Raw genomic sequence first — 27,558 nt, 5'->3', positions numbered from 1 at the left:
GCTGATGCAACTTATTACATTCTATCCCACTGTGGTTGTTTGGTGATTTAAGAGCACTGTTATATCACACAGGGCTGACAGTGGATCAGGTCTGAAAGCTCTGGCTCTAACTCATCTCTACCTACTGAGAGACACCAATCCTCCCCATGCTTTAAGATGGTGAACAAGATGCATCTCTGTCAATGACAGTAGATGCACTTTAGAGTTTGAGGAAGGTAGAGATATAAGCATGGTGTCTCACTGTGTATATTGTCTCACTTAGCTCCCCTGTAGTTTAATTTCTCTGCCTGGAGCAAGACTCAGCAGTCTTTTTTTCCTATTAATGTTGTTTTTATGAACTAATGTGCAAATCATGTAGATGAAGGTTCATGGTGGGAGTCTTAATCTTAGAGATTTACCAGCAGTAGGCATCGGGGGGAGTGGGGATGGCCTCCTGTTAGTATATTGATCAATGCTAACTGGAATGCATGCGAATGACATTTTCCACTTGCAGTCTGCACTGTTGCACCTGTTACTAAAGCTGCAAAACAAGTCAACTAAACGATTACTTGATCAACAGAAAAGATATTCACCACTTGATATTCGAGCAATCATTAATTCATGCTAAAATTGCATAATGTTATGTTCAGCCTCAAATGTGGAGATTTCCTGCCTTTCTCAGTGGTATTCTTTGGGTTTTGAACTAACAAACCAAGTCATGTAAAGACACCACTTTGGACTTTGAGATGGACAATTTAATGCATTTTCTGACATTTTATAGACAAAACGATAATCAATCAATCCAGAAAATAGTTGCAGATAAATCAATAATGAAAATAACCTTAAATTGCAGCTCTACACCCTGCAGTAATGTCACATGCAGTCTACTGACACACCTTGGAGTACACACATTACATCACTGCAATCATTACAAGTTTAACCTGCTGCCTGATGTTTTTTAGAGATGTACCACAACCAATCCATTACTCTAAAATAATTTCCCTTTCTTTCTGATGCTTAAATGTATAGGTTTTGTTTCACAGCATTTGAAAAAATCGGTCAAAACATCTATCTTGGTAAATCAATAATGTTCCTTATTTAATCTACACCCACATGTTAAACTATTCGTAAAACTGATGCAAATACTTTAGCTGCAGACCATTTTGCTTTTTAGACGGGAGTTTGAATGTTATTCCTGCAGCTTCAGCAGCTACATTTATCTATGGCATTTTGACACTACTGGATTAATGTATTGTTACATAAGACTCTAAAATGGGCCATAATAACACGGGATTAAACACTCTCTCTGATTTACTACGAGTCAAGTAAACAACCTGTGCGTTGTGACCCCTGGTCCAGTAAGGAAACTAAGCTGGGATCAGTTTGACTGTGACTCTCACTCTCAGGCTGTGCAGAAAACCTTCGATGTGATTGGCTGAGGAGCGCAGGAGCTCTGAGTAAAGCAAAGGATGCCAGAGTGCTCAGGCAGTGCATGGACGGATGCAAGCAGGGGGACGACGGCGAGACACGTTGTTGTTATTGTAATTATAAATATGCTGCTTTACATTTCAAAGTAGCCGTCAAACTTTAATTTCACCAAGTGGAGCAAGTTAAGTGTGATGTTTTGGCTGCTTGTTGTAAAATCCCTTTCAACAACAACAACAACACCACCTCCGACACCATCCTCTCAGGAGTGATGGGCTCCAAATTGACCAGACAGAGAAGTCTCGATTTTGAAACCAAAGTGTCCAAGAGGAGACGCCAGAGGAATGACAGCCCGGGAGAGAGCGAGAGGAGCGGAGACTTCTTGTTTACCTCCCTGATGCTAAAGTCCGACAAGCTGCCCGGGATGCTGCGGAAAACAAACCACAGCCCGTATGTGAGGAGGGTAGCGTGGATCCGGGATATCCAGAGACTTCTCCGGGATCAGAAGATGGAACAAGCTGCCGAAGTGCTCAAATTGCTGAGGAAGGTAAAGGGATTACATTATTTTTGGATAATTTCTCAGGAAAACTTCTTTAATTTAACATCTTATTAGAGGTGGTTATTTGACGCTGCAAGTGTTTTTGATTGGTGAACACGTGGGCCAAAAGTTCAATACGTTACATTTCTTTGCAAGTTTTTGTTTTTTATATATATATTTAGAGGTTTATGTGTTGAATTAAGTCCAGATTGTTGAAAATGTAGGTGCATTTATTCCAGTTGTGTACTTTATCTCACAGGTATTGTCCATGATGATAGAATGCATGCTATATGAAAAGCAGATTGAAGTGATGGCTGTCAATGGTTTTGTTTATATTTGCTGAGAAACAAGTTCATGTTAGAATCTAAGTGCAGACCGTGAAAAATGTATCATAGATGAACAGATATTTTAATTGTGTCCTTATTTTATTAAGTCTGTATTGTTCATGATGGTAGCCTACAGTACATACCTGCTGTATTTATCCAGCAAAAGCAGATTTAAGTGATGGCTCCCATTGGAGAAATTCCCACTTTTCATGGCAAACGTGTATCTGCAGGTGTCAGTGCTAATGGTTTAAAAGTTAAAGGCATGTAATCATTAACTTTTTTTAAAAGTTCACTTCAATGATTCCCAGTAAAGAAGAATTTCTGACCCAAACACTGCACTCTGTCGCCTTCTTTTAATACAAAAAAAAAAAAAAAAGGATGCGAAGGAAGCAGTACGAGTGTCTGGTTTAAATCAACCACCTGTTTTGTCTGAAAGGAAATGGCTAGCCAGCGATGGTTCATGTTCTGAATATTAAATCAGCTTCAAACACTGAGTCTATTCTCTGTTAGAAAAAGGCTTTGGTTTCTTTCATTGTTTTGTGAGAAACTATGGGATCTTATGAAAAAGACCAATATATTTTTTTCTCATCAATGAAATACTTTCCTGCTGCCTTTTTTGCTGCTACAAAGTAAAATATTGAGTAGGCTAAATAACATATATATATGTCTTGTTCTGCCATTGTTCACAGTTTCCTACATGTGAAGGAAACACCAGAAGGTATTAAAATATATAAATCCACAAAGGAATAAGTGCTTTATACTACTCACTTAACGCTGTATTGTTGAAAATCTCTAATCTGTCCCCTGTTGAACGGTATGATGCGAATAGACATAATAAAATAGCCCCCCAATATAGGTAATATATTTCATTTAGGTCTTATCTGTTACACCTTCCCTGGTTTAATCCTCACTTTCTGAAGCGTTATCCAAACTAAAGACGAGTTCTAGTTTTTGGAGCTCAGCTTGAGCTTTCCACTTCACTCTGGTTGCTGTGCATTGATCAAAGAAGAGTTTCGAAGTACAGACAAAAGCAGTTCTCATCAAGAAGGACCCCTGTCATGCAAACTCCCTGCCCATCTGTACGGTGCCGTAGAATAAATTACACAGAAGTGTGCAGATTTAAGCAGGAATCAATGCTGAGGAGTCTGAATTGAAGACTGATTTTCAGGTATCTATTATTCTCTGCACATAATCCATAAACCGAGCATATAATAGCTATGGGGTGAATTCAAATTTAATTGTAAAGTATATTCATGCTTGAGTGAAGCAGTAGGGATATAAATGATGCATATTCCTTTAAGACTTCCATGTGTCTGTCTCTGTTTGTTAATGCAGTCCATCACATCTAATAGGACATAAGATTTTTAAGATCAACATGTACATTTGTCGGTCATGAGCGGGAGCAACTTTCTCCACAGCTCGGCATTTAAACTGCTCACGAAGCACGAATACGCTCTCCATCACTCACTGATGTGAAGCCAGAGAGCTGCTGTATGTCTTTGGGGCTGGAGCCAAGTGTCTGACTAACAGTTCTTCAAGACGGGGGGAAAAACTAGCAGGAGAGCTCCTGTTGTTGTTCTCCATCTGCAAAGCAGCTTTTCCTCTCAGAGACGGATGGATTTGGAGATAATCACCTTGGGATGATGAATGCTGGAACATGTTTCTTTTGCACAGAGGAAGCATAACAAAGAGGAGCCAATAACACTGCCCCCACGCTGTATCTCCAAGGCAGATCTGCCTCCAGGGCCATTAAGTTAATTAGTTTGGGATCTCCTACATATTCATTAGTAAACAAAGAATCAGCAACTCTTATCAATTACGCTCTGCAACATGCACACTGAGTAACCAATGTGCAGTGATGGAGAAGACACTAATGAAGAGGTTTTTCTCTGTCATATATATATATATATATATATTATATATATATATATATATATATATGCTGTATATATATGCGGTATGTATATATAGATATATATGGAGCTATATATATCTATATATCTTTATATATACACCATAATAGACTATTCTAAAGTCTGAAGTCAGCTGTCACAATCAACCTTTTTTTAATTCAACTTTAAATACACATTAACTACTTGTCAGATATTAACCATTTGTTAGGTTTTGGGTTAGGTTGAGGATAACCTAACCTAGGCTGACCTAACCTTCCTTCTGGCCTTATCTTCATATCGCCATACAGACATGAGAGTGGTATCAATCTTCTCATTAACTCATGAACTCTCAGCAACCAAGTAAACGTATTTATTAATAATTCAAAAACAGGTCAAATATTTTTCATATAAAGTAGAACTATTCCTAAAATGCTCTTCTGGTATGCTTCTCAAAAACTGAGATCATTTGGCAAAGGTCATGTTTTTGGCACTTGCTGCATGCAAGCCTGTATCTGCGGCACAATTATCATAACAGTCCCAAATAAAATAAGTAAGTAAACAAAACTGGACACCTGACAGCTGCTACATGTTATTACACCAAAGTCGAAAACTGTCGGACTGGATTTGGCACACTGCAATATACTTAATTGGATTCTGATGAACTACATGTTGTTTTGAGGTTTGTAGCATGACGTTATATTCAGACTTTTTTGTGACGAGGCTGACGTCAGATTAGATATGCAGCTTTCCTGAGGACATTGATTTGAGGGCACACAGGCTTCCACATAAAAAACATTTCCTGCCTTTTAAAAAAATTAGGAATCAGTCAAATTAATCCACAGGATCAGATCTCTGTGTGTTTTGAAGACAAAATCCCCTAATTTCTCCTGCTGCAGCTGCACTACACAGTTAGGGCGTTTCATCATCATAAAACAATCTTCAAATTCCTCTGTGCCTCCATTTATGGGGTTGTCTTATCCTCATGCATCTGTGCTAAATGAGGTTTATTGAAGTGAGAGCTGGTCTGGAGGGTAGTCCAGTGTCAGGGAATCCCAAAGAGCTCCCCTGTAATAAATCAACTCAAAAGCTGGAGGAGGAGAAAATGCTGATGGGAGTTTTCCTCTTTGCTTCCACTGCGTCCCTAAGTGTTAGAGCTGTCTGTGTTAGAGCGTGTACAGCACGTTTTACACTGATTCAACCTCAAGCTTTCTGAGAAGCTTTTCAATGCATATAAAATGACTGTATTTACCCTTCAGCTGCTCAGCTTCTAGTTTTACAGTAGGCTGAGGGTGCAGTGAGACATGTTTGTAAGGAGCTGCCGCAGTTATGTCAGCGTTTAAACAGCATGTATGAGAAGAGGAAATCATCTTTTAACAGTTGTTATGGATTATAAAAGATATACAGCTTTATGCTTTAGGAGAGGAGAGTTCCTTTGACTTTCTTTCCACTTATTCACAACCTTTCATCTTCTGTTTATTTTGTTTCATCTGCTCAGTTTCAAGTCTTCCTGACTGTTTTATTTTCCTCCTATGTGTGTTTGCGTCACCCCTGAAAATGCGGTGGCTGCCACGTGAGGCTCAAACGATGGCTCTTAAAGACACGTCAGCACTCAAAGCATTACCCAAAGATGCACAGACATTGTCACTTCAAATAGAAATGTCAGGATGATGAAGAAATATTGTCAACAACAGGGTTCCTGGTTTCTAGTTTCATTGAACTGTTCTCCATGTCACACAATCTTTCACTGAGGAATGCCTTGGATTAGAAAGCTAGAAAGCAGAATTGCCTTTAACTGGAATCAAAAAGTATTTCCCACATATGGTTGAGAGTTATGTTTGGAGAAAATTATAGAAAATCCTGTGGGGAAATCCTGTGGGTTTCATCTTACAAATGTGGTGGTGGCAAAGGTGTCAGGGCATGGCCTTGGAACTGGAAGGTCACCAGTTCATCCTGAAAGACCAAGTGCTACCGTGGTGTCCCTGAGCAAGGCACTAAACTGCTCCCCGGGCGCCGAACATATGGCAGCCCACTGCTCCTAACACTACGATGGGTCAAATGCAGAATTCTCGAATTTCCCCACGGGGATTAATAAAAGTACATCTTTAAAAATGAGAAAAAAAAACAGGAAAGAGTCTTATACTCTTCACTAGAGAGTAGCTGTAATATTTGCAGAAAAATCACACCACTACATATGTAAACTTTACTCCCAATGTCACACACACACACACACACACACACACACACACACACACACACACACACACACACACACACACACACACACACACACACACACACACACACACACACACACACACTTATAAAGTATACAGTATGCATGGTATGCACACAGAAACCTCTCCACCCCCTAATCACTGGATGTTAACGCAGCAAAACCTTATCAGCTCTTACAAGATAAGAGGGCAACATGAAAGGCGACAATAAAGAAAGCTCATAAACATTGATCATCTATTTTCATTAAACTATCCACTGAACGACACTTGAATATCAAATTAAGTGGGCTTTATACATGGCAGTTTTAATCAAATTAATTCCAAAGTCAACAGTCTATACTGTTAGTTTTAAAAGCAGTTAACTACATATTTTTCCTTTTTCTTCCTCTCAGGATTTGGGACTCCAGGGGTCGTCACTCAATGACATTTTGTACAAGAACGCAGCTTTTCTCAACCTGGTGGACCCCATTTCTCACGAGCTGCTGCTCAGTCTCGCCCGGGACCTGCAGTGTCCAAAAAGGGTGAGAATCCAGAATGATCCGGTTTGTCTTAACTGTTCATGAATACTGAAAAACAATCTCTACAGACTTCACATTAATTAGCGAGACCACGGCTACAATTGTAAACAGAAGAGAGGCAAGCTGCAGCATGTCCGCATTTATTAGCCATGCCTAAGTGCATGTGTCATATTGTTGCTGTTGTGACAGCAAGGAACTGCCAGTTGTCTCCATACAAAAACTGCAGAAGCCAGAAGCCATGAGCATAATAGATCTCTAAGCATGTCTACAGTTCTCTAAAATAAGTTCAATATTAGATGATGTGTTATCTTGTTTTATGTGGGCATCCTGCATGATATTCACAGATTCCATATGAGGAGCTGGCTCATGTTTTACAAGGAAAATGTGAGAGGCTCATACATTTTTACTCAAGTAGTCTTTTATTTACAGCCCTAATTCAGAGATTTGCTCAACGAGCTTTACAGGATGACTCCAGTTAGATAATGTAAATATCAAGAAAAACTGATAAGAAATCAAATAATCCAAATGATTTATTGCATTATCATCACAAGAATGTTTTTATGGGCATCTTTTTGTCAAATCATGTTTTAATTTTTGAGCCTGCATGTGGAAGAACTGCATTTAGATGACAAATTGAGGTTGAAATGAGAGTTACCACACAGCCACAGCGACAAAGAGACACCTGCACACTGAAGGGTGGTGGAGGGTAAGGATTAATGTGTGGGCCAAAATGTGGCAGTGGGTCAGCGTTTGGCTCCGCAGTGGCACCATGTGGTCCGTCTTCCTTGCTGCTCGTGTGCTCTTTCAGCACATTGGCAAACGATAGCAGCTGTGCTCCAGAACCTGCAGGTGTGTGAGAGTACCTGCTTAGGCTGCTTCATACTGGGAAGCGTAGGCAGGAAACCCAGCGATCATCAGGCCGAGGTCAACGAGGCGGGCAGCCACGGTCAATAGCAGAGAGGATTGGGGGCTTTAGCACTTACAATGAGAGCACTTTGAGGATCTGACAGGTGGCAGGTGGGATCAAAGTGGAGTCCACTGTGAAGTCTATTGTGTCCCAACTAACAGACACCTCTCCGTAAGGGATCATACGAAAAATTCATATAATTTTTCGTATGATCCCTTGTCATTTCTTTTTGTGGCTTAATTTAGATCATGGTTTTCCCTTCCTAAATTTCAATCTTATTTCAGCCTCCCTTTGCAATAAATTGCTATGTAATAGTCAAGAAGACAGCTTCCCTTTGAGCAATGGATCATAATGATGCACCTTGCAGGAGAACATTTCTTTATCTTCTGTATTATGACTTACAGAAAAAGCAAAAAATATAAGTTTAAGGACTAAAGTAGGGCACACAAAAATAAAAAAGCTTTATCGACTTCTTTGCTATCACTCTCAAATTAAATTACAGATATTTCTGATATCAAACAACCTTTTAAAGCATCAAAAACATTTATAATGTACATCCAGTTGTCTAATATTAGTTTTACCTTTCAATTTGCTAGACACACTCTTTCATTATGCATGTACGTTAAGTTGTGATTGATATGTTCAATAAAACATATAAATCATGAGTTAACCAGGCTGGGAGTCAGCTCTTCCACTTTACCACAAAATACAAATCCAAGATGATACAATTCAAATAACATTTCAATCTGGTTGATGCGGCTGAATACAGTAGCAGCTCAGAGTTGATGTAAAACTCAAGCCCAGCAGCCATAACACTTATCAAAAGTCTTTATCTCTTTTAGGAAAAGATGGGTTGCTTTAAGATAAAGTCACTGAGGTCTTGCTTTTACTTACCGAGTCAAGATGATAATCACCTGTGGGAAACTTTAATCTTATCGCTGTTTGCTTTTTGCGGGGGAAGCCCAGAAAGACCTGGGGGGGGGGGAGTGAGGAGCTGGCAGCGATCTCCCGACTGTCTGACGACCCGTGGCAGGACACTCTGTCAGACGTGAGGTGGATGTAGAGAGGCAATGTGCTGGGTTGAATGCCCGGCAGCTGCTTCTTTGCCCAGTGTTTTCCACCACTCTGAGACTTATTCACATTATATATTCAAGGACATATTGAGGCTAAAAGATAAATCATTTGTGAAGCTCATGGTCATCAGTTTCACAATTTAATTTATGTTTTGATGCACTCAGCTTTACAGACGCGTGATTAACATCCAGGAATGCTTTAGTGATCCTTCCAGTCAACAGACTAACATTTTCTAAGAATACTTCCACATTGCGAATCAGTATGCGCAGCTGTAACGTCGTGTTCAGTCACTCGAGGAGCTGAAACAGCAGCACTGCATGTTTTGAAGTATGAGACATGGTTGTTTGTGGCCAGAGAAAAGAAGTGGCAGTGGGAATAGTTAATCGCCTTAAGGTAAATTGCCCCTGTCTTTTTTTCCCTCTCGCCACACTGCCTCTTTCTTGTTGTCGTGTTGTACCATTAATTAGATTTACCCTGCTCAGCTAAACCCATTGCATTTAAAGTCTTTGACGGATGTGGGAGAGAGAAACGAGAAGGCAGAGAGGAAGGGACACATGAAGCAAGAGGGAGGAAAAAGGGGAAAAATAAATGAATGTTTCTGTGTAGAGAATCTTTGAAGCCGCTGTTTTCAAAGGACAAGAAAGAAACACTTTGTGACTGTGGGAAAATCAGTCCATCTGTAGTTAGCAGGAAGAAAGAAATGTAGAAGACATCAAACATTTATAAATGTCTTTAACAGCTTGTTTTTGAATTTGTCATGTGGGATTTGTATATGAACAATCATGTTTGTTTGTTTTTTATTTCTAGTATGAACTAAATTCTTGTCCATCATTCGTCCTTTGTGTGTGTGAAGGACACTGACTCATTCAAGTCCACCAACAAGATCTGCCGCCAGCTGATTTACCATCTGACCCCTCACTCCAAGTGGACGAGACAGAGCGTGCCCAGGAGGAAGTCTCAGGCCTGGTGAGTGTGTCCTCTTCGCTGCTGGCAGACGCTGTCCGTCACTCTGAGGAAGGACAGTCCCTGCTGCAGTAAACAGATACTCATCATAAGCATCAGTAAAACTCTTAAATCACCACAGAGCCTCTCTGAAAGGTGCAAGATTTTCCTTCAATATGTCCAGGTTATATTTTTAATAACGCGTTCAATAGGGTTTATGGTTGTCTTGTGATGTTAAAATCATTACTTCCTGAGGAAAATATTACCCCTTTTTCAGGAATTTATAAAAAAATGTATTCTGGATTTATTATGTGGTGGTTAAAAACTCCCTCTTTATTGAGACCATCTTTGAAGTAGAAAACTAAAATTTGAGGACCACACAGAACACTGTTTTCAACTGTATCATGATTTTTACGTATGAGTGGCTGTGACCGTCTTTATTTGGCTGAACTGAGTTTATTGCTGCTGCAGCGTAAGCATTTTTGGTTGGAGGGTCATGGCATCTTTTGTTGCTGTCTAGAGAGCAATAAGAGGGAGGCAACAAAGGTAGAAAACACAACATTTGTTCATTCTCTCACAGACCTTTAATGCGTGCATGTTATCCGTCGTAGTAAGGTAGCACCATACATAGGGTCCCATGACCTTTAAAGAGTATTACAAACAAAGCCGTAAAACACATTCCCGTTCCAGGTGCATCTCATACAAGCAGGTGATCTCTTTATCTATGTGCCATAAAACAATTAGGTGACCTGATGGTTATTGGAGTCATTTCACAAAGCCCCACATCCTCTCCTCCCCCAGATACACCGGTGTTATCTTCATTACATATACAGGCCTACAACATGTGATTCCTAAAGTTTAATGAAGATTAAATACATTTTAAATACCATATTCTCACAATAAAGTCTACATAATTGACTCACGTGTGGAAGAGTTTGTGTAGTTTACTCTTCAGTATCACCATATACATTATATATTTCCAATATCTTCCAGTTGGTATTCATCCTTTCAAATCTTGGTCATAATAACCAGGAAACAACAGGATGTGACTAGAATTATTAATCCGTACCAAATTACGCCGCATCTTCAGTGTAGAAGAGTTATTTCACGCTAATTGATTCACATTTGAACTTAAATTGTGCTGCATTATGTAGATCCTCCCACTTCTTTATTTAGGCTTTTCTTTAATGTAAATGTACCTTTTTTTTATCAATATTTTACATAAATACACACTTTTATTTACAGAAACATCAATGTTTACATACTCAAACTATAGTCAGGATTTATGGTCATGCCAACCTTTCAATTTCCACACCTTCTTCTCAGCAGTAAACACACTTCCTGCCTGCTATTGGGACAAAATCAGCCTCACACCATCTTCCAACACCATCCGTTATGAGTGTGATCTCCTTGGAGAGATTTAATTGTTTGTATATATTTACAAACTGTGTCCAAGAATGATCATGGAGCAAACAGGAAACTATGACTGTAGAATGAAGTGAAGCAGTTGACACCAAATTGCGGGTCTGATACTGATTTGAATAAACAAACAGCAACAGAAAGGACAATGATTACAACTATAACTCTGTTTGAAACAATGAAATGCTCCCCAACTCAAACTAAGTAACAGGTACATTTGTGGAGAGGTTATGAAAGAAACAACTTCTCTACTGATGATCACGAGGCTCCCTCTCCCTGAGCAATTAACCCAGATCGAAAGATTTTTTGACAGCTCGAGTTAACTTCCCGCCCCTGTCTCTTGGTTGCCATATTTTGAAATAACACTCAACAGAACAACAAGGCAGACTCTCCCAGAGTGCTCATTAGCAAACTCTGTCTGCTTCTTTGCCTCTACTGCAAGCATCAGGCAGCGGCGCTTACTGCGGGACTCTGTGAATATGACACGCTCTGAAATGAGCTGAAATTAATGTCTACGGTTGAAATGAAGCTTTAGGATACATGGTTTCAGAAGCTTTTCTGTTATGGATCTTTTCATTATAAACCCTTTGTCTATTTCTTCTCAGTCTGTCTCATCCCTTCTTCCTTTCCTTCCCCCGGCCTCTCCATTTCTTCTATTTTAAAATCCCTTCCTTGCATTGATTTTCCTCCTCTCCTCTCCTGTGGGATTTTGTCTCCTTCTTGGGAGAGTCCATTTTGTTCAACAGTTGCCACACAGAGCGGATCTGCAGTTTGAGCCGAGACTCTGGGGAAACGCTCTGTCAGACAGAGAGAAAAAGGGGGAGGCGGATTCACTGCAAGGTTGCAGATTAGAAGTCGCCTATTTACCTCTTTCTTCCTGCCTCGCTTCACATCGATTGTAAATGTTATCTCTTCATATTAGGGAATGCAAAAGCATCAGCTATCCTTTAACCGTTTATTGCATTCTTACCGTCTTATTTTCTTCAAGTGATTTTGAAGTCTATTTTGATCAATTTAGATATGTGTAGCCTGCTCTCCATCCGGGGCTCAAATTGAATATGTTTTATGGAAAATGTGCAATTGGTTGCAAATTTTTAAGAGATAACGCATCAATCTTGATTCGAGCATTACTACTTCAGCGTGCTATGCTTTCATAACACTGCACAGTAACTGCAAAGCAAGAGTGTCACTTTATATATTATCAAGGCATCATTTTTTCTCTGCGGCTGCATGTGATAGGTTTCAGAGAAAGTACTGTATATCTACGTCCCCACAGGAGTTCCTAATGTTATTGTAATTGGTATTGAATTTCAGATTAATCAAACTCATATTTTTTTATGATGGTGAAATTGCCCTTCCAGCACATTTTGAAGAAATTGGATTCAGATTTCAGATGCTGTTTCATTGCCTGTCTTTTTAACTGCAAGGCTGTAACTGATGCGAGGCTGTTACAGCAGCTATTACAGACATCTTCAGTTCATTTAAAGAAAGTGCTGTGGTTCAATAAGACAACTGAATTATTGTATTATTCCGCTTAGTACACATGTATTGAAGGAGATCTAAGTGCATCTGTTGTGTTTGTTGTTGAACAGAGAAGCTGCAGGATTTAGTTAATATCAGTTGTGCTGCTCATTTTGACTGTATGAAGATTAGAGTGAAACAAAACAGATGTTTGGGCAGGTGTTATCAGTGTGTGTGATTTTTCAAATTTGACCCAGACTGTTGATCAGGGCAGCGCAAAGCAATACAAACAGTACGAAACTCTGCATTGAAGTCAAAACAGGATCTGACAAACACCAACAGAAACAACAACAGCTGAGTGAAACACTTAAGGAAAACAGTTGTAAATACTTTTGCTTAGAAGGGGCATTTTGGGAATTTCCCTTTCCTGTAGTGTGTTATACAGGTGTTAAATGGTCTGCAAAGGCTAGAATCCCTATGTTCGCTGAAATGCCTCAATTGTACTCCTTTGTTTACTTCCTGGACATAATGACATCACTATGTAACACATGTTCTATTGGATAGCCCTCAAACACAGTGTACTTGATAGGCTAAGGGGCAGGACCACTCTAAGCGGTTGACCAATCACAACAGAGCCGGTGAACTAACTAATCAGAGCAAACTAGGCTCTGGTTTCAGACAGAGGATGAACAGAGGTGCTGCAGCACAGGCAGTATGAGAAAAATAAAGAGCTTTTTGTCATCATGTCAATCATGTAAACACATCAAAGTAAAGGCACAAAATACAAATATACTGTAAGCCTGAAAATGAGCATAACATGGCCCCTTTAAGACAGCAATTGGTGAAATTCTGATGACAACAGAAAATGTTGCCCCTGTGTTGCATTTGCAGGTCAAACTTGCAACTTGCAGCTTTGCAAGCCCCAACTTTTTTTAAAGACAAAGAATAAATTGTTCTGCTCTTCTCATTGGTCTTATTATCTTGCTTGCCCTGACAGCTAATGCAGCTAACCAACTAACCATACTTTTTTCTCACTACTCGATAACTCTTTAAATCCTCTCCTTTCTCCAGTATTGGAAATCACTCCTTGGTTGGCTCTTGAAACACTCTACGAATATGCAGTTGTCCTCAGCCTTAACACACATCAAACCGTGCTCTGCTCTTTGGGTGGTTTCCTGCAGCTGCTCAGATTTTCAAATTGCATGACGCAACAAGCATGCTGGTAGCCAGAACTCAACACAGGTCATTTTACACATCTCTTTGTCCTTTATTTTCAGTGTTGGAATATCCTTCCCACTTCAGACAGATAACCACACTTCTCATATCTTTACTCTCACTTCTGAATCATACCTGGCAAGCATATATAAGCCAGAGAAAAGCCGTCTAGGCATCTTGGCAATAACTATATTTGGTTGAGCAGTGAAAGTTTCTTAGACAGCTGTGTTATAGTCTGGATGCTTATGAGCACTTTTTTAAAACTGTATTTCTGGTTCAGATCCCCAGACAGCTTTCACCGGCTAATCACCAGAAATGCTCTCTGGGATTCTCTCTCCAGTTTCTCCCTCTGCTCAGGCTAATTTGCTCTAAGCTTTGAAGAAATCCCCTCTACCTCTCTTCTTTGCTGTCATTTGAGCCTGTCTCCCTTACAAACATATTGTAAAGGCAATGCACCTCTCACATTTGTAGCCTTTAATATTGTACATGTTCGTAACCTATGCATTTCAGCTGCTGTCCAATCCTCTAAGGCCATGTCTATGTTAATGTCATTTAAACCCTATTTGACACAAGTTTTTTTTTTTGGTCTTCCACCCCAAATAAACTGGCATACTCAACTCTTAGTAATGTATATTACGACACCTATTTGTTTGACAATTTTTTAATCTTTTTAGTAGACATCATTTGCAGTGAACAATGCCAGAATAAATGGAGGAGAAACATCCTGTTAACGTGCACAACAGCCTAGCAACACTGGCCATGAACTGAAAAAGAAAGATGGCAAAGCTGTTGTTTGATTGGTTCCATTAACAGTAGACAAGATTGTGTTTTCTTATCATGTGGGAAGTCTTTCTACCTACGTGTACTCTTTGTGTGGCAGGGTCATTGAGTTGTTTGGTGTCAACTGAAATATCTCAATAACTATTGGATGGATTGCCATGAGTTTTTGAACAAACATTCATGGGTTCTTGTTGAACTCTCTTACTGAGTTTAGTGACCTCTGAATTATCCTCTTTGGTGACTGCTTAACTATGACCACCTTTATTTATTTAGCTAAAAGCACCAGCCTTACCAGGACGACTCATTATCCTATTTTGCGGCTCTGTTTGTTGGATTTAGTTTTGTTTGGCTGGCCAAGACGTCTTCATTCCTTTTTGTCCTCTTTGGCAATGCCTCCAGACTTTTTCATAACTTTTATTTATATATAAAATCCTTTCGCTTTTCTCAAACTTTTGGGTATGAAGTCTTTTGTCGCTGGACACAAGATTGAGCCAAATGTTTATTTTTTGTGGCCGTACAATATGCAGGAGTCAAAGCATTTGTCCATTTAAAACAATGAACTTCACCACTCAGTAATTACCTTGATGTGAACTCCCCATCATAATAATAATGATTGAAATAGTTATAAGCTTTCACCTAAAATCATTAGTACCTGCTCTCTGTGACACAGCTGCCGCGTCGTATCTGGAATAATGAAACAGATGATTCTTTACTGTACGTGTGGCATGTGTATTTGACACATGTACAGTATGGCCTATTTCTGCAGCAAAGTCATCCCCCTGAGGTTACACTGGAAGGCAGAGCAGGATCTGAGTTGGCAGTCCTGACCTCTGACTAACCCACTATATCAACTCCTAAGGCGAGGGCAAAATGTAACACACAGAGAATCTGTGTGTTTTAGAGGACACGATCACAGATGTCTGGTTTTTGCTTTCTCTGCTCATATTTCTATTCATACATTAAGTTTTCTAATTGCACACTTCACTCAGTCTGCTCAATCTGCTGTCTAGTTGACCTCCACTTTTAATAGAGACATAAAGATCCAGTCACCATCCTCGTCGATGAATAATTGAGGACTTCCCGCGGTACAGACGGAGATCCTGGAGGATGAGGGGGAGGAGGAAGAGATGCTCAGTATCCATTGCTGCAACTCCTCAGGACAAGGGCTATAATGAAATAATTTAAAAGATTGGACGTGTTGTTCGGTAAACACAGTGTTTGAGGTGTTTTTAATCAAGCAGACATTTTGAAACTTGAGGCCAACAGCTTCAATAAAAGCCTTTCCAGACTTCTTTGTTTTTTATCCAGGGATTGAAGCTCTCTTAACCTCTCATTGATTGGATTTAACTGTGAGTCTGAGATAAGGCTGCTGCTGCTCGAGAATTAAAGGAACACGGATTGTTGTGCTTCAGATGATATGCGGGTCTCATTTCTTTAAGGCTGATACAGATCACTCCCCAACAATCAAGCCCTTCGGTCTGTGTTTGGAGCCTTGAATTTTAATGTTGATTTCATATCTGTGCCTCGACTTAGTATAGAAGACACAGACGTACTCGTCCATGCTATAGCGTTATGTAACACAAACTGTTTTCTGTGTTCTGTTGCAGTATTCTTTTCTCCTAAGCATCCAGTTTGTCACATCGAATCAAATCAAGAGAGAATTTATAGCTCAACCGTGGAGTACATTTTGCATTTTACACGCTGCACATTTGCATTATGGTACACTCTGTGCCGAGAGGATTTATAATTATTGGCACAGCAGCGCAAATATGCTTTTATCTTTATTTGGAAGTAACATATTGAGTATTAATCATTCCTGTTTGTGTTATTTCTGGTGTGCGTAGAGGTATCATAAGTACAATTTATAAAAGACTAAAGGACATCTTCCTCCTTTTCTTTCTTACACTTTTCTGTAGAAAATGTCATTCCTGTTTTTGTGCAACATGTTTCCCACATTCGTGTCTAAGGGCGCCCATGAGTCTTGCATGACGGAGTGGCTGAAAGCCAGTAGAGGATGTACAGCACTCGACGACTGATGGGAATAATGGTGCAATGTCTTCAAGGACTTTTTGACTCTGATGTTTGCAAATTGGGTATTTGGACCATTTGTTTAACGAATTGTGACTGATGCTATTACATTCCATCACCGCTGTCAGTTCACTTAGTGTTGACTTCAACATTATTACTTTCCCCAAAACTCAGAATTCAAAGTTTCAAAGAACCAAGTGACTGATCTGAGATTGCTGCTGCGGCATTGACGCCGTGCAATAGAGCCAGGCTTTATCAGCACATCCACTAATGTTTCACTGAAATATAATCCAAAGCCAAATTAGCTTTGGGGCTATTTTTTCCTTCATAGAAAATGTGCTATTATCCTCATGAAACTAGAGGACACTGGATGGTGTGTTTAGTTTCTGCTTTCATGTTTCCCACTTCCGTATCTTCAGTACCGTAGTATCAGTGTGACAGATTTAACTTGCTATAAAGGATTCTCATTAACACAAGCAACACTTTAGAAAAGCACTCATTGATGCTTAAACTAAGTTGAGTCAAACAAACTGGTTCAGGAAATGTTCAGCATTGTTGCCGCAGTCTGAGGCCTGCAGTCATATTCAGATGATGCACAGAAAACATGAGCAGTTCCTTACTAGCCCAATTCTCAAGGATGAGCTTTTACATTAGACTCTCTCTCCCACGGACGGGCCGTGCATGTATTATACAGAAGCCCGAAGGCAAAACAGCTTATATCGATCCGATGAATAAACAGGTTGAGACCAAAGCGTTGATGAAGCAGACATTGATCTGACCAACCCCACGCGTCCCTGGAACAGCATCCACATCCAATGTTTCTCAAGTGCTTTTATTTCATTTCCCTGAAACAAGTCAAGTGACTCCTTGCAGGATCAGCAGAAAGAACATCTGAATTTTGTCTTGCAAGCTGATTTACCATGTTACATTATCTGTGATCTAATGTTTGCAGATGGGCAACAGATTTAGCAAAAACAAGTAACTATTACTAAAATATCAAAACAGAAAGAAGATATGGATATTTTCTCACCCTTTACTATCAAGCTACAGCTTATGAGTTGTACGGTATTTATTAATGGTTGATCAATGGTTATTAAATATTTTATCAATGCTTTAGAGATCAGTAATAGATATTACAACAATAGCCCTAAATAAGATCATCTTTTTTTTAACCCAGGTCGTTGTATTTAATATTAATTATTTGTATTACTTTAAACATAACTTTTCTAGCTAGCTACATGCTGGCACTGGCTTCGTATTTAAAAGACATTCTGACTGGTTTTATTCTTCTCATTAATGTCTCATGGTGAAACATATCGGCATTTCATCAAATCCTTTAAATTGTTTTGTATTTTAAGCTGATTTCCTAATAATTTGTATATAAAGCTGACTATGCGATTATATGATGTTGCTATTTCAAGTTTCAAGTAACAAACCATTTACAAATGTCCTCTTTTAATAGATACCGTATCATCTAACTGCAGCCCCAGTGAACTGCGATTGTTTAGGCAGAAATAAAAAGGTTGAAAAGTTAAAAGTTATTTATTTCACCAAACAAGAAAGCATTATAGCATACACCAACTATTGTTATAATGAATCCCACAGTAAAGGGAACATGAAAAATATATGGCGTCAAACACTCCCTCTGTCTCTTGATGTATTACTGATTCATGAGAGTGAATGAAGGGGAACATGTATTCTAGGTAGGCGGATGGATTACATGTTTTGTCCTGCCATTTCCTTTTAACTCTCACCTCTTTGGCAGAATATTCAAGGGCTGTAAGATTCTCCTGATAAAAATGTCACAGGATCTAGAAGATGTAGGCTCTTCCCTCTCTGCCCTTTTTTCGAAAATGTTCAACTATCAAGCACTTCGTCTTATTTCTAGTTTAAGTTAAGAAGGTTTGGTTGCATTCGAGCGGAAATTGATTAGCAGAATGGTAACGTAGGAAGGCTGCTGACTAATGCTGAACGTGGGCACTCAAATTGTGTAACTTTAGGATACTATGAGTGGAGTTTCACCTGACACTTAGGCACACTTAGGTGGTTTGGAAAATGAGTGAATACAGACATTAATGGACCTTCAATAAAGAGGCTTTCGTGTTGGATGTTTAGTAGAAAAGGATAAAGACTTCTCACTCTTCCCTTTCACACAAAGAAGAGCTGAATCTCACTAAATTGTCCCTTCCTTCTCCCGGAGAGAACCAAAACAGGGATTTACTAATCTCACTAATTTGACTCAATCATGAGTGCTAATAAATGAAATGGCAGGACAGGATTATTTTCCACATTGAGTTGAAGTATCTCTTACAGTTCTTCTGAAAAATGGAAAGCAAAAGTATGATTACGAATAAAATGGAAGCAGGATAAGAAGTAAAAGGGGATCTTGGACAGAGTTGTGTGGTTCTCCACAGTTGAGTGGGACATCAGATGAGCCAAAAACACCCAGATTAACTTCTATCAGCTATTTTAGAGGTCGAGGTGTCTGCATATACTACAATGTTACTGAGACAAAAAATTAGGGAGGGAAAGGAAATCAAGCCCAAATTCAGTATAAAAGAAGGAAGGCAGGCTCAAAAGTATTAACAAAAGCAAGATTTATTCAATGAAAGCTGGTAGAAAAAAACGCAAAACTAATAGAGCAGGTTAGGTAATCAAAAGGAAAGTAGGAAACTTTGAATGATTGATGACGGACTGACAAAGAACACTTGGACAGACAGCCATATATAGAGACAGGTCTAATAACATTGACAAGATGTGTAAAGTGGAAAAAGTTAGGGCAGGGCAAACAATTAGAAAAGGCTGGAACAAACACAAAGACAGGAAGACACAAATAGAAGAATATATTATAAAATAGAAAGGTAACACGTAACACAAAAATGAAGATCATGACTGATCTACTGATTCAAATGCCAAGCTTAAGTAACAGAAAATGTGTGCGCACCTCAAGCTTCAGCAGTAGGTAGGACAAAATAGTTTACACTAAGTAGAACAGTCTCAGACAACCCTTCCTAATCTCTTTAGTGGAAGTGGAAACGGTTTACATTTAGTCAGAAATTAGATGTGTACTTCTTACTTATTTCTTAACAGGTTTTCACTCTTGCTTTGGCAAAAGGCCGCTGGAGCAGAAGAGCTTTGTGTGCATTTGTTGCTGGGCTTTCTGAGTAAATATCTGCAGCCTGTAAGATCAAACTATTCTAGGTAACTAGTATGTTCTCTAACTGTTAAAATATAAACACAGGTTCAATCACTGATTCTTGAGCAGCTTTTATTTTAAACACTGTTTCATTAAACAGTTCATAAAGGACACATTTTAGGATTTTGTTCTGACCTTTTCTGTAAGTTTGACCTCTTTGTCCACACTTAATTTTAACATCACAAAAACACAGATGTGTTATTTCCCACTTCTGGGATTTACATCACTTCATAACACCAAGGACCCTTGTGTGTAAAAGTGAACAAAATCCCGGCGGAAAGACACCCTATAAAAAGCAATTAGACAACCTTCCTGAGCCCACATTACGCAGCCAATCGTTTGACATACTCTGCTCGTATTAGATTCCTGCACTGTAGTATCAGTTGGTTCTCGAGATGCCAATAAATTGATTTGCTCTTTTAAATGACTCCCAATGCAGGGTCGCTGTTGTTTCCTATCATATACAGTATGCAGGCGTACTATCCTTTGAAGTTGTTTTTGTCTAAACTGGTCCAAAAAGATATGCACCACATCAGAGGGAGCAGATGAGGCATGTTGTTGTTTATGTTGTTATCATTTCATGGTGATGGACTACAGTGCTCACTGTGGCTTTAGAAATGCTCGCTGTGCCCCCGGGCTTGCAGCCAGCTGAGCAGCCTGTGGGTGGAGTTGAGCCCACAGAGCTCGGAGGCAGAAGATTTGGAAGAGAGACTGAATTTGTCTTTACTCCGCCTCATTAGAAGCACATTAGAGCCCACCATACACCACCCACTCAGCTACACTGCCTGACCTGTTCTCAGCAGCTCTTTCTACACATGCATCGGTTAACAGGTAAAAGGGCAGGGCTCCAGCACCAGCTGAAAAACCCTCCTATAAATAAGTCCAGGAGAAAGTCGATGCCCATGATCGGTTTCATTACAGGAAAGTGCAGAAGAGCGCAGTGGTACAGTAAAAGTCACAGGAGTGGTCGAGTGTGCCAAAACACTGCAAATGCAGTCAGACTTTCCTTGCCTTTTTAGATGCTACAGTCAAAGTCAATAATGTGTGAGTGCTGAAACGATTAGTCAGTGAACACATTAGTCAAATCAAAATAAAATGTAACAGTTAATTAATAATTTAAGGAATTTGTAAAGCAATAAAAGTCAAATATGTAGTAGTTTCAGCTTCTGGGTGTTACATTTGCTGCTTATAACATTGTCTTTTAAATAGCTCTGTCAGATAAAACAAGCTATTTTATAGGGGTCATTTTTGGCAACATCTGTCACTATTTTATGAGGACTAAATTATTGCATTTTTGGGCATAGTTTACAAAGCATTGAATTGATCATGAAAACAAACCTTATGATCAGGATTTGCATGCAGAACTTTCCTATGATTAATCATCTTGACTATTTAAACTGAAATAGGAAAGACTTGGCTGCTAAAGCAGGATTTGTAATACAGTTTCAAATCCTGTACACTATTCATAAGAGAAAATTAAAGTGTGGCTACACGTGCTTCAGAGGATCAGTTTTAAAACAATAAAAACGGTACAATGTATAAGACTGTGAGAAAAAAAAGAAAATAGGCCAAGAAACCGAAAGAGCAAGAAAGTGAGAGGCAGTGAGCGAGAGTGAGGATAAGAAGGAGGGCGAGATGAATTATAGCCTACTCCTGGAATCAATAATCTTGCGAATCACAGCCTCGGTGTGCTACAGATCTTTTTTTTTTTCCTTAACCGAGCAGAAAGGGTGACAGATGTAGAGAGCAGAGCCTGAGGATGTTTCAGGCTCCCAGACAAACAGAGAGCGGAGAGAGATGCAGGGAAAATCCTTGCTGGGTCTGAAGACGCAGAGGGACGAGTGAAGGCAAACAGACTAAGACAAAGACAGAATAAACCTTAAACAGAACATTTCTCTCCTGTTTGTCACATTTTTTTCAAACAAAGTCTCCCACGTCTCTTGCTTGTTTTACATTTGTTTGGCAGATGTCTTCGTTGTGAGTCTTCATGCCAGTGAAAACAAAAGGAGTCTAAGGCCCCGTGCCCACGACAACGGTAACGACAGATAAACGTAGAACATTTCGACAGATGTGCCTATCGTGCACACGGCGACGGCGTTTTTAGGAGTTGAAAACGGAGAAAACGCAAACGCCCCTCAAAGTGGAGATCTTGAAAACGTTCCAGTCTCTCGTCGCCGTAGGAACAGTTCAAAACGCAGAAGTGCGTTTTTTGCACAGGTTTTTTTTTTGCACAGGCATCTGGAAGTGACGTTCTAGCGCCAAATTTGAGCCTGCCCTTTGATAAACATGGATGAACGTGTAGCAGTAGCCGCGTTGAATGGTATGCATGCAGGCCAACAAATGGCGAGACTCTTTACCGAGAGTCATTTAGACCATAGGAGACGATACCAACGGATATTGGACATTATTGACGCACCGGAGGAGGAGACACGACGAAGTGAGAGACGAGTGTGGACGAGGCCAGGGAGAAGCTCCGAGTGGTGGGAGAACTTCGTTAATGATGTGGTGGACGAGCAAGCGTGGTACGAAAATTTCCGCATGACCAAAGACTCCCTTTATGCCCTGACTGACCTACTTCGTCCTCACATCGAGGGTCAATCGACTAATATGCGACAGCCAGTGCTGCCTCTGAAGAAGGTGGCATGTACACTGTACTATCTTAGCGATGAGGGGCGCCTCCGCAAAACAGCAAATTCATTTGGTCTGGGGAGATCTACGGTGTCGAGGATCGTACGAGACACGTGCCGTGCAATTACGGTTCATCTCGGACCCAAATATATAAAGCTGCCATTCACTGTCCCGGATACTGAGGAGCTAGTGGCTGGGTTCCTAGAAGACCATGGGATGCCCCAGTGTCTAGGAGCAGTAGACGGGACACACATCGATATCAAACAGCCGCCTGTGAACGCCACTGACTACATAAACAGGAAGAGAAGATACTCGCCTCGAAAGAGTTTCTCCGCCCGGCTCCGAAGATGAGCTGTCCTCCTGCACCGATTCTTCTGCTTCTGCTAGTTCTACACCGCCCAGCTCTGCTGCCCCATCATTTACGTCTGCCGTTTCGAGGCCATGCTCTACTGTTGTGGAGGCAGGGGTGGTACCCCAAATTTCATCACATAGCTCGAAAAACAAAGACACCACCCTCCCGTGCCCACTACGGCTCTGGGTGTCCACAGCATGCCTATATTTTATGCGCACGGCTTTAATTTTGGTTGCAACATGACCTTTGCTAACCTGGTCCTTAGCATGAGGGTACTTTGGGTCGTTTAGTGGGTAGTTCTCCATGAACGACTCCCATATTTCAGTATATTTGTTTTGGACACTCTCCCAATCAACATTATCCACTGCCTTCCTGGCTTTGTAGTTTAAAGTTGTGTTTAGCAGCAACTGGACCTCCTCATCTGTCCAAACAAAGTTTGAACTAGGCGTACTGTTATTGCCGCCGCGCTTCGCCATTTTCTTCTAACTGACGCGGAGGAAGTAGCCACAAAACAGGCATTTGGTATTGTTGCTACTGCCACCTACGTCCGGGGCGTGCTTACTTCATCGGCAAACTGCGAGTATTATGAGTTTTATACGTTTTCCCTGTTCCCATGGATAGACAGATATCCACCCCCAAAACGCTCGTGAGAACGCAGATAAACGCAGATAAATTGTGGAGGGGAAAAACGGACATCTGCGTTTTTGCTTCAGAGCGTTGTCGTGGGCACGTAGCCTAATGCGCTGCAGCTGTATCTCCCTCTACAGCGCTATGACATGCATGCAGCTTCCTTATAGCTCTCTGTTGCATTTTTAACCACACTTTGCAATCTGAGACCAAATGCTCTCCATATAGCAGAGTGCTATCAGAAGCAGTGAGGAATACAATGATCCAACCTGACAAGTGAAATAGTTATAGTGATATTTTTTCCCTATGAGGGATTCACCTCACAAATGTTGACTGAAGTCATTTCGACTGAAATAGATGATCACTTGCCTCCATTGCTCCTTATTATTATCCATTATTCTCCCTTTATAGTGTTTTTGCCCATCCATCATCTACACTTATATCCTCCTTTATCACAATCTGACTTCACCTAAAGGACTGCTAGGTAGCAGTTAGTAGTAGTGTACGTTTTATTATAAATCAATGGCAAAGACATCATTTTTAACTGTCCATCAATACAGAGTTGACTGGCTGCAACATAACTGTTTGTTTGTTTTTTATTTGTTCATCTGCCTGTGTGTCATCATCAGACAGATGTGACCTGATTTTATAAATCCCCAAAAAAAAGATGCATCTGTGTCCTGAATCCCTGTTTGCAAATGACCCTTTTCCCAAGGTTCAAAACTACAAACTATCTAAAACGAGGCAATACTTTTTTTGCCTTGTGCAATAATTTGTTGGTATATTTATTGTCTTTAATGGTTGTTTCAGTATTAAGGACATTAAGCTGGCTGAGAGATAGCTTGTCAGAGAATAGGGACACCTTAAACTGAAAGCAGCTGGTTCTTTTTGTTGGAGGACAGAATTGACTTGGACCGAGACACATTTAGATGCAAATTCTCTTCTTTACAATATTGATTGCAACACTCACACTTTACTGTTTTCTTTTTCTGAACGCTTTGCAGTTACCCTGTACTTGAGGGACAGTGTGGCACCTCATTAGAGAGCCCTTCAAAATCAATAAAAGAACGTTTGTTATCATTTTTGTTTACACACTTTTGAAACTGCCAGTGCTAAAGATATTTTGTGTTTTTTGAGCAACAACCTGAACACAATTTGATGGTGTTTTTCTCTTCTTTCACACAGTCTGAAGACCACCCTGAAGAAGAAGGTTACCGGTGACCTCGTCAACCTGTCAGGCATCCCACTGTCCGGCCGAGACATCCACCGCGTGGCTTTCTACCTGCAGAGCAGCAGCGATGCGGTGTCCACGGTGGACCTGAGCTTCACCGAGCTGCGGGACGAGAACTTACGGCTGCTGCTGCCCAACCTCGGCTGCCTGCCCAAACTCGCCATACTGGCCATGAATGGCAATCGCCTGACGATGGCCATCCTGAAAGACCTCACGGATGCAGTGAAGGATCCCAAAAAGTTCCCCAGCCTGGCCTGGGTTGACCTGGGTAACAACGTAGACATCTTCACCGTGCCGCAGCCACTGCTCGTGGCTCTACGGCGCCGTTTCGGCTTACGCAGCAGCCTCCCGACCATTTATGAGTACAGGGAGGCGCAGACGTTTAGCGGATACAACCCAAACTTGGAGACGTCCGTGGAGGAGCCCAGTCTATGCGAGGAGGGAGATTTAGAGGAGGAAGAGAAAGAGGAGGAAGAGGACAGGCTGGAGCTACGAGCATGGGGCTGTAGAGAAGGAAACACGTCAAAAAATATGCCGCTGCACTTCAGTGTGAGGTGATCGTCAGTAGCTGCTTTCTTTAGACTGGCTGCCCCTTACATCCCTAAGTATCACCTGGCCCCCTGCTAGCAGCTGTCATTGTGGCAGATGCTAGCTCGTTTCCTAAAATAACTTTAAAATAGATATCTGTGTTGTGTCCCTATGGATGCTCCGACTATTGAAACTCTACAATGTGAAGCTCTGTGGTCCTACAACGTTTTTATTTATATATATTAAGTTTAACTGAACATGTTTGCTGGTTCCCAGTGCTTGATACACCTTGATACTTCTCATTATTCTCCTCTGTAGCAGCTGGGGGTTAAGTGCCTTGCACAAGGGCAACTCAACAGAAGATCTTGAGGAAAGAGGGGGAGGTTAATAATTCATTTTTCCCAAGCACATTTTACCCAGCTGGTCCCTCTTTACCCCTGCTGCCCCATTTCTGTGAAACAAAGTCTGAATAAGTCAAAGTAACTAAATATCTTGCTTACAACATGTTTGCTCTGATGTGTATGTCTTCAGACAGAACTCAACTGCAGGGAGATTTTGTTCACGTTAAATATGCGTCCAGTTTTCTTCTGTTGACAGTTATTTTACAGAAATAAATAATGAGTCATAGTAAGTAAACGACACATCCTGAATCCGTTTTAATTCAAACGTCCAGGGTTGATGCTGCAGGAGTGTTTGATGAACTGATTTCTGCCTCCATCAGTTCTTGTTAGTCTCCTTTAGTCACAGATGGTGAGAAAAAGATCTATTTTTTCTCAGTAAATAGGACTAGCCCTAGATAATTTGGTCCACTGCTGGTTTGTGAATGAGTGTATTTATGTATCAGCACCAAGAAATAAGCCCACTCTGTTTTAAAGGCAGACAATGAAACAGTTAATAACACCTCTGCTTTTATCTTCTGTGTTGCTACAGCATGAACATACATTTGTTTTGGCATGAGTAAACTGCAACAGTTTTTTAGCTTCTTTTTAAGGTTGTGCTGTTCTCATCCTTTAGTTGTTATTTTTTAAACGGGCCTAATGTCAACTTCAGATCCCACAGACAAAGAGCATGTTTACAATAAATGTGATTTCTTTTTTGGGGGGGGATTTGATAAGAATTGCTGCATGTAAACACAACGTCCCAACTTAATTTTTCCTACAGATGTTAATTTGGTCTGTTCTCTTTCCATGCCATGCTATTATTCAGGAAAATATGATTATTTGTGTTTACAGGATGTTAATGAACAGGAAGTGAGTGTGTCTGGTGTGTGTTTGAGAGCCTAATTAGAGTGTTTGCCTGTGTGCATGAGTGTGTTGTGGACATGCAGAGTAAATTACTACCTTTGATCGTAGAAAATACATTTTTACTCATTTGCACTTTAAGGATGAATACGTCCCTCAATGCACACGCTTTGTCTTCAATGGGTGGTTGTTTATGTAAAAATAAATGTACTGAGTCACCCACATTCTAATTAAAAATGTGAATTTCAATGTTTTGGTTTATACAATTCATCTACCTGTCTATAAATCACTGTCGTGGAAAAATCAGTTGTAGTTCATTAATATTTTGGCTCGTTAAACCATGGCTGGCTTTTTGAAGTAAAAGTGTTGTTGACCTGCTGTTGCTTTCAGAATAAACACGATTTGAATAAAATGTTCTTTCTGTGGAGTTTTTTAAAATCCTTTAAACATTTGCAGTGACACTGAAGTAAAAACAGTGGAGAGCATAAAGATATTTGTAATAATGAGGAATTTCTATCATTTCTTATGAGATACTCAAACTTTAACAAGTGAAAAAGTTAATGAGAGGATGTAAGCACGTCTGAGGAATAAGCACTATTAGCTTTGATTATTTTTTCAGTCAATAATTTGATCCTGTGAGATCAGGATTACATCTTCAAATGTCACCCTTTACACCCTCCTGAAGATGATTTATTGCTGTGAATTGTTCCTTAATTATGTTTATTTAAGAAGATAATCTAAACATAAATCCATCAAAATGTATCAAAAGAGGATATATTCTCCCATTTTGAGGTTCAAATTTGAGCCATAACTGTGACATGTTGAAATGCTTCAATGTTCCTAAAATGCTTAAAAAACTCCCTCTGGACAGAACAAAAAAGGGATTTTAGCCTTTGCAGACCATTAACATGCACAAAAAAAACGATATAATACACTACAGAAAAGGGAAAACCCCAAACAGCATAATCAGGGCCCTCAAATGTTAATATTCCTTCTTCTCGATGATTTAAATAAAGT

At 40.1% G+C, this 27,558-nt stretch overlaps 1 protein-coding gene across 1 annotated transcript; it reads left to right on the top strand.

Annotated features, from left to right (window-relative positions):
• The first annotated feature begins 1,455 nt into the window (after positions 1–1,455).
• lrrc75bb (leucine rich repeat containing 75Bb) lies at positions 1,456–26,932 on the top strand. The gene is made up of 4 exons (XM_063890369.1): positions 1,456–1,951; positions 6,787–6,915; positions 9,747–9,859; positions 24,727–26,932. Exons 1-4 carry the CDS (start codon positions 1,676–1,678, stop codon positions 25,328–25,330), a joined length of 1,122 nt encoding a protein of 373 aa, XP_063746439.1. The 5' UTR covers positions 1,456–1,675; the 3' UTR covers positions 25,331–26,932.
• Positions 26,933–27,558: the final 626 nt, after the last annotated feature.

Source organism: Eleginops maclovinus, chromosome 8 (genome assembly GCF_036324505.1).
Source record: "Eleginops maclovinus isolate JMC-PN-2008 ecotype Puerto Natales chromosome 8, JC_Emac_rtc_rv5, whole genome shotgun sequence".
Classification (NCBI taxonomy): Eukaryota; Metazoa; Chordata; class Actinopteri; order Perciformes; family Eleginopidae; genus Eleginops; species Eleginops maclovinus.
This window is presented reverse-complemented; position numbering and strand designations above follow the sequence as displayed.